Source organism: Marmota marmota, unplaced genomic scaffold (assembly GCF_001458135.2).
Source record: "Marmota marmota marmota unplaced genomic scaffold, marMar, whole genome shotgun sequence".
NCBI lineage: Eukaryota > Metazoa > Chordata > Mammalia > Rodentia > Sciuridae > Marmota > Marmota marmota.
The window spans coordinates 3282119-3290397 of NW_026000243.1; the positions used below are offsets into that span (position 1 = coordinate 3282119).

General features: G+C 43.5%; 1 protein-coding gene across 3 annotated transcripts in view; it reads left to right on the plus strand.

The window, feature by feature from the left end:
• Window positions 1-7574, plus strand: part of LOC107153503 (TIR domain containing adaptor protein) — a 15780-nt gene extending 8206 nt beyond the window's left edge. For 2 of the 3 annotated variants that reach the window (XM_048796101.1, XM_015499018.2), the window contains exons 2-5: window positions 1548-1706; window positions 3089-3670; window positions 4517-4575; window positions 4610-7574. In XM_048796101.1, coding sequence (XP_048652058.1) covers window positions 1640-1706; window positions 3089-3670; window positions 4517-4536 — 669 coding nt within the window. In that variant the 5' untranslated portion in view covers window positions 1548-1639 and the 3' untranslated portion in view covers window positions 4537-4575; window positions 4610-7574. Of the gene's footprint in view, window positions 1-1429; window positions 1508-1547; window positions 1707-3088; window positions 3671-4516; window positions 4576-4609 lie in introns of all 3 variants that reach the window. The other variant, XM_015499019.2, reaches the window with a different exon arrangement.
• The last annotated feature ends 705 nt before the right edge of the window (window positions 7575-8279 follow it).

Here is an 8279-nt window from a genome sequence, read left to right on the forward strand (position 1 = left end):
GTATTTTTGCTGATGATGTCACCGGTGGTACAATTTTTCAAAGGAGCCCTCAATTGGCTTAATGTCATGGCATTTTGCATCCTCCTCTACTAGTGATGGTCTAAAATTTGGGGGCCAACAGAGGTGAGGCAAAGAACCTCACCCCCCCACTGGTGCAAAGGCCTATCCACAAGTATAGCTGTATGCTGGACCGGTAGTCAGTGACGGGTATGATCCAATTGCAGTGGTACCAACCTAAGACAGGAGGCTGACGCCTAGAGGTCAGTTCATCCGATGACGGGTAAGGACCATATGTTGAATTGGACTGCCTAACAGACACGGTCCCTAAGCCACATGCTTGTTGTTTAAACAGAGAGGGGGAGATGTTGAGAGCCACAGCCAAAGGGGCCCCAGCAACATCTAGCTGATTGGCTCCTCTGCGGTGATGCTCATTGGACTGTTTCCCTGCCCTTTCAGACCACGGAGCTGCTCATTGGGGGACTTTTTTTGGCTCCGCCCACGTGACCCAGCCAATCGGCCTCAAGAGCAGGAGGATTGTGGGAGGTGGAGAGAAGCTTGGGTGGGAGAGAGAGGCTTGTGGAAAGCCGGTGGTGGCAGTTGAGGCTCTGAGGATTTTTCCTGAGAGGCTGTTTTGTTTGGCGTGTGTGGTTCTAAAAATAAAGTTAGTTTCTTTTGACAAGTGGCTCCTGATTGTGCCCAGCCAGACTGCGGCACCGTAGCTCACCTTGAACTTGCAATCCTCCTGCCTCAGTCTCCCCCTACCGTAGCTCCCCAAGTCACTGGGATTACAGGTGTTGTACCACTGTACCCAGATTATTTTAAAGACATACCAACCCGCAACATTTTCTGAGCATTTATTGTATGGCAGATGTCATTGGGATTTACATAAATTATCTCATGTAATTCTTACAATAATGCTGAGAAAATTTCTAGCATTACAGTATTTCCATTTCACAGATGGAGATGCTGAAGCTTAGCAAGTTGCTGAAGGCGCCATTAACTAGAAGTGAGAATCTAAGCACTGTGCCTTCAGAGTGTAGCCTTCACCACTTCATGACACTTTCTCCCTGATCTGAGAACTGGATAGGTAGAAGAATGGGGGCTTTGAGGGGAAAGCAGACAGAGAGGAAGTCTCTCAAGGAACACACATGTTCTTGCTTTTGACTGCTCAGCATCTGTCTACCTGGATACACAGTTTTCTGTCCAAATACCAGCTGTCCTCCCATTTCAGCATTTACACAAGAAGTGCCTCTAAAGAGCTCCCTGCCATGAACTCTACCCCAAATTCCAAACGCACTCCTAGCCAGGTGGAGTAGAGAACAGTCACTCTGCCAGTCATGCTGAACTCACACCCTGTAAGTCTGAGTATACTTCACAAAACCTGGTTTATTCAGAAACCAGCTCTAATCACAGTGTTGTTTTTCCCTAGTCTCATGATTAGGACCTGTTTAGGCATTAGCAGAGTGGCAGAACTTCCAGAAGCCCACAAACTGGGATTAGGAGTAAGGTAGGTATAACTTATGATTCTCTTTCTCTATCCCATTTAGGATGGCTGTTCCATGAGGTCAAGACTGGGTTTCCCCCTTTCTACTGCTTTACTGATGCCCAGTCTCATGGGGTTAGTTTTGAGCCCAACACTATGGCATCATCGACCTCCCTCCCTGCTCCTCAATCCCAGTCCAAGAAGCCCCTGGGCAAGATGGCTGGTGAGTGGACCCAGATTCCTACTCCTGTTCTTGCTCCTAAGAGTGTAGTCCTTAGTCTGCATGTTGGTGAGGTGGGAGGCCTGCCTGGTCCAAACACAGGGAGGTGACGCAGAAGGGTGACAAGGGGGCAAAACTCCTCATTAGACTTCAGTGCCCATGCTTTGTGGAGAGTGAGGAGAGAGGCATGCATTAGTGAATTCTTTGGTGGGTTCTTCAATCCTTTTGGCTCAAAGGTTTTCTAGCCTGCTCAAACAATTTTCCTAGCCTAGAAATCATTAGGCTAAATGCTTAATACTGTGACTCTTGTCATACTAATCTTTACTCTAGAACCTTTACTCTAGGACCATAAAAAGAAAAAAACGAATCAATCCCCCAAACACCAAACTATCTGTATTCATCAATAGCTGAGTTTTAATATTATTATGGAGTACTTATAATATATGAGATATTGCATTATCTCAGTTAACCTTCAACAACAACTAAAATGTGTTATTTTATAGATAAAGGAAATGGAGATCTAGACTAACTTGCTTAAGGTTATAGAATAAGCAGTAGGACACAACCTAATCTATGTGCCTGGCTCCAAAGTGTAGATTTTGAATCAGTAAGCCCTGTGCTTTACCAGAGCAGTAGCTCTCTTTCCTAGATTCGTGTTGCCTACTTAGCAACATCTAGGATTTCTTGGAGCTAAACAGATACAAGCCCCCCTGCCCTTTCCTTTCCACAATGGGCATCCCACCCTAACCTAAAGCCACCTCATCTCAGTGCTGGAAGTGGGCTTTGGAACAGGGTGATCTTTACCAGCATACATAGTTCTATATGCAGATGGTTGACCAGCTAGTTCTAGTGAAATATTCTACTTAAGGGGTGGGGTACTAGGTATCAAAAGACTTGGAGCAGGGCAAGGCCATCTCTATTTTTTTCTTGTTTTTGAGACAGTGTCTCACTGTGTTATCCACACTGGCCTCAAACTCCTGGGCTCTAGTGATCTCATGTCTCAGCCTCCTTTGTAGCTAAGACCACATTTCTGGTACTCAGGCCTAGCTGAGCATTGCACACTTCCATTAGAGGCTACAGGATCCCCCTATTGTGCATTACTCACCTGGCTAAGGACATCTCTTAATCAAGCTGATAAAACACTCCCAAATAAGGACTCTAGAGTTCTCATGTATTCTTGAATCCTTTCAAGATAGAAAGAACTCTTAGGCAAGGCCTAAAGGGATAACAAGTTGGCATAGCTAAATCTTTGAGAGTAAGGTGTTTCCCAACGCAGGGAGCTGGCAGGAATCTGCCCATCTTCCCTTGGTGGTGAGACTCCTCCATGTGTGAGGAGGTAGCCTGGAAAGATGTAGGCCTGAGCAGTATGTTTCCCCCCACTACAGATTGGTTCAGGCAAGCCCTATTGAAGAAGCCCAAGAAGATGCCTGTTAACCCAGAAAGCCACTCCAGTGATGGTTCACAGTCAGCCTCACAGGACAGCCACCGACCCTCAAATCCCAATTCAGTCATGTCTTCCAACCCATCATCAGCACACGTGGATACCAGCAGCAGCAGGGGCCGCTGGAGCAAAGACTATGACGTCTGTGTATGCCACAGTGAGGAGGACCTGACAGCTGCCCAGGAACTGGTCGCCTACCTGGAGAGCAGTACTGACAGCCTACGCTGCTTCCTGCAGCTTCGGGATGCAACCCCAGGTGGCGCCATTGTATCCGAGCTGTGCCAAGCACTGAGCAGTAGTCACTGCCATGTGCTGCTTATCACTCCAGGCTTCCTTCATGATCCTTGGTGTAAGTACCAGATGCTGCAGGCTTTGACTGAGGCACCGGGAGCCGAGGGCTGCACCATCCCCTTGCTGACTGGACTGACCAGAGATGCCTACCCTCCTGAGCTCCGATTCATGTACTATGTTGATGGCAGAGGTCCTGATCGTGGCTTTCACCAAGTCAAGGAAGCTGTCATACGTTGTAAGCTATGGAAGGGTGAAAGAAGGGGAGGGGACTCAACCTCAGAATCTGATCTACATTGCCTTTAGGAGACAGCCATTATAGTTCCTGGTAGTTTAAAGTGCAGGCTCTGGAAAAGACTGGGTTTGGATCCTGGCTTCTTTATCTATTATCATGTGAGCAGTTACTCCCATAGGCAAGTTATTTAACTCCTGTGTGCCTTGATTTTCTTATTGCTTATCAGACTTCCATTACTGTAAAACAAGAATTGTATAGCTGGGCATGGTGGCATATGCCTGTATTCCCAGCGACTTGGGAGGCTGAGGCAAGAGGACTGCAAGTTAGAGGCCAGCCTCAGCAACTTAGCAAGTCCCTAAGTAATTTAGCAAGACTCTATCTCAAAATGAAAAGGACTGGAGATGGAGCTCAGTGTTTAAGTGTCCCTGGGTTCAACTCCCAGGAACTTAAAAGAGAAAGAATAGTATGTATACTCAGTAGGTGTTCCGAGTATGACCTAGTACATGTTAAGTATTCATTACAGGCAAGGCCTAGCACATATCAAACCCTGTATATGTATTAGCTGGTGGTAACAGTAATAGTATGAAGTTTCTCACTAAGATTAGTTAGAGATGTCTATCAAGATCTGGGAAATGCCAGGAGGGATATCAGTTTAGTAAGGCAAAAAGGAGCAAAATAATTAGAATTTCATATGATGAACATACTCAGAGGAGGGACAATTATATTACAGTGGGTAAAGAAGAAACATAATAAAAAGAAGACAAAGACACAGGGACCAGTAGGGGGGGAATAAAGATTCTGTGTTTGAGGAGGTTGACAATTCCTATGATTCTGTTTGGTCTCTTTCAGATCTGCAGACGCTCAGTTGACACTTCTTATGTTATCATGGGACCAAGGAAGTTGGAATAAAGCTAGATATAGCCTATATAAGGCATCAGATTCAAGCAGATATAATGAGACATCAGGAGCCAGAGTCTGAAGCATTTTATAGTGGCCCTGGGATCAGACTACCCATCAGGCTTCTATTACTGTGGGCTCCCCAGGAAGGCCATGGAGAAGTCAGGGACTCCCCCAGGAAGGCCACAAGGAAGGTGGGGACTTCCCCGGGAAGGCCACAAGGAAGCTGGGGACTTCCCAGGAAGACCATGAGGAAGCAGGGGAGTCCCCCAGGAAGCCAGAAATAGAAGTTGGTAGGAAGTGCTGATACCAGCAGGGTCAGCAGTCTTTTGCCTGCTGCCTAACTGGACAGGAAGCCTGGCACATACCTGTCTCCTTCCCTGGTACTGGGCACTGGTGTAGATAGGCAACCCTCCTAAAGAAGCACACTATTGTCAATGAGCTGGAAGCCTAGACTGCAGATCTCAGAATGGATGCTCTTCCCAGTTGCCTGGAGAAGCCCTGGAACAGGCATCAGAAGAAAGCAACAGGTGTCAAGTCCTTCATACACACTACTGCTGTTCTCTCTCCGAGAGACATGGACTCACTTCAGAAAGCTGGATGAAAGGTGCAGACAGCACTGTGCTGTGTTTTATTTATTGCACAAGTGCCATTAGATATACAAATCTAGGATTGCAGATGCACCTCAGGGTAGATCATATGCCTAGCATGCATGAGGCCCGAGGTTCGATCTCCAGCACCAAAAAAGAAACGTTGCCAGGCACAGTGGCACACACCTATAATACCTGCAGCTTGGGAAGCTGAGACAGGAGGATTGAGAGTTCAAAGCCAGCCTCAGCAAAAGCAAGGAGCTAGGCAATGCAGTGATACCCTGTCTGTAAATAAAATGCAAACTAGGGCTGGAAATGTGACTTGGTGATCAAATATCCCTAAATTTAATCCCTGGTAAAAAAAAAAAAAAAAAAAAGGAAAGGAAAGAAACAAACCTAGAAGCTATTCTGAATGTACAGTAGATGGAAGAACTGGGTTGGGGGGGGGGGGCGGGAGAAGGAAAACCAGGGCTCAGGGATCACCCTTCACCTGGATCAAAGTCTACTGATTTGGGCTGGGGATGTAGCTCAGAGGTAGAGTGCTTGCCAAGCATGCCTGAGGCCTTGGGTTCTATCCCCAGCACCAAAAAAAAAAAAAAAATAGCCTGCTGATCCTGTGGTAACTGGGAACCCCATCAGAGGTCTGGCTTTGATTGGAGCTGATGCTTTCATAGTAGCTGTTTTTGCCTTGGACTGGAAGGACTCAACATTTTTCTTCCAGCAGCAGACTATATTCCTTGTGGGATAAGCAGGGTTTCATTTATCTGTTCTCAATACGATTGTCATTTTTTCATGATACTGGACATCAATGCCAGGGGCACTTTACCACCAAGCTACATTTCCAGCCCCATTTCTATTTTCCTTTTTGAAATAGGGTCTTGCTAAGTTACCCAGGCTGGCCTTGAATTTGTGATCCTCCTGCTTCAGCCTCATGAGTTGCTGAGATTACAGGTGTGTGCCACCACGCCTAGCTACATTTTTAAAGTATGAATTATTATATATAAAAGAATTAAGGAATACTATGATGTAGCAACTCATGCCCCTGCAGCACAACTTAAGAAGTAAAACCTTGGGCTGTGGGTATAGCTCAGTGGCAGAACACTTGCCTAACATGTGCAAGACTCTGGGTTCAATTCCCAGCACTGAAAAAAAAAAACAAAAAAAAAACACTTTATCACCTCTAAGGTGCTTCTTTTAGCCCCCGAATTCCAGTTCTCTCATCAAAAATAACCACTATTCTGAACTTTAAACTTGTAGGTTTTCTCCATAAAGTTATGTTTGTATGATCAAACGATGTTTAATTCTACATGGTTTTATATTTTATATAAATGGCATTATAGTGTTTGTATGCTGTGGGTTCCTTTCTTTGTTCACTGTGAGATTTATCCGTGCTGGCAGGTGTTACTTCAGTTAATTTCCTTTCATTCCACTATGTAAATATACCACTATTGTTATATATTCTTCTCAAATGGATATTAGGTTTCCAACTTTTTGCTACTAAAAACAAATGAGCCTGTCAACTTTTTGCACATGTTTCTGTGATTACAGTTTTCTAGGGTTTAGCTTAAGTGGGGAACAGGCAAGTAGTAAATAATATAAATCTTCAGTTTTATTAGAAGATGTCAAAGTCTCTTCCTTAATATTTAAGCACATAGCTCTAAATTATTAGATGTTTTTAAATATATGGCAATATTATCTTTTTTAAAAGTTTTATTTTAATATAAAATATTTACCTATTACTTTTTTGTCTGTGCTTTTTGTGTCTTAGGAAATTCTTCCCTACTTCTGTTATTTCCTTCTATAAGTATTTGTCACATTTAGGTTTTTAACCCACCTGGATTTCTAAGGTAGGGGTGTTTTGTTCTTGATTTTTTAAAGTCAGAGTTACAATTTTTTCCCTTCATTTTCTATCAGTTACTAACTAGTCCATTCTTTCTCTCACTGATTATGATCTCACCACTGCATTGTAGTCATGTATTATTATATGTGGGGATCTGTTACTAGGTTCTCCATTCTCCTTTGTTTGTCCCTTCGTGTACTGGTTTTCTGTGTGTGGTGCTGGGGATTGAACCCAGGGCTTTCTGCATATGAGGCAAGCACTCTACCAGCTGAGCTATATCCCCAGCCCTGTCATACTGTCAAGGTTTTAATAAACTTTGATAGCTTTTCAGTCAATTCTCCCTACTGTTTTTATGCATTTGTATTACTTTGACTTTTCTGATTCCTTTACTCTTCCACTGTTTCTTCAGTTTTTCAGGTTCTAGGAAAAAGCCTGTGAGTATTTTTATTGAATGTACATTGAATTTGGATTTATTTAGGGAGAACAGATGTTTTGATGACAGAACCATTATACCTATAAAAATGGTATGTCTCCATTTATGTATTAAAATGTGTTTCAATAAAGACATATCCTTTCCATATTGGTTAGTTTCATCTTTTATTAGATTTATTCCTTAGTACTTCACATTTTGTTGCTACTGTAAAAAGGCATTTTAAAATTATATATTTGCTTATGTATTACTGGCCTAAAGGATTGAAATTTATTATTGATCTAATACTAATAACATGCTGAATTTTTAATTCTACAAGACTACAGATTTTATTGGGTTTTCTATAAATACAGTCATATAATTTGCAAAACAAACCAAAATTTAGTTCCTTCTTTGTCTTCTAGAACTTCTAGTGAAATATTGAAAGGAGTGACAATAGTAATAATCCTTGTCTCCTTACCTTAAAGGGAATGTTTCAAACATTTTACTATTGTGTTGTAGCCAGATATGGTAATACATGCCTGCATTACCAGTGACTTGGGAGGCTGAGGCAGGAGAATTACAATTGAAGGGTTAATAATCTTGAGAACTGTTTGCTAATCTTGTTCCCAGAATGTGCTGTCCCCAACTGCCAAACTGCAGAATGTATTCCCTTACCCGGTTGCACGCAAACCGCCCACTCGCCCTGACCCGTCAATGAACTTCCCTCCCTGCCCTCTCCAAGGAAAGTATATAAGCTCTGCTTAAGCTGTTCCCAGGGCTCTTTGCTCTATTCAAGTGAGCTCTGAGCCCCAACATGCTGGACCCCCAATAAACCCTTTGCTGTTGCATGAGACAGTCTCTTGATGGTCTCTT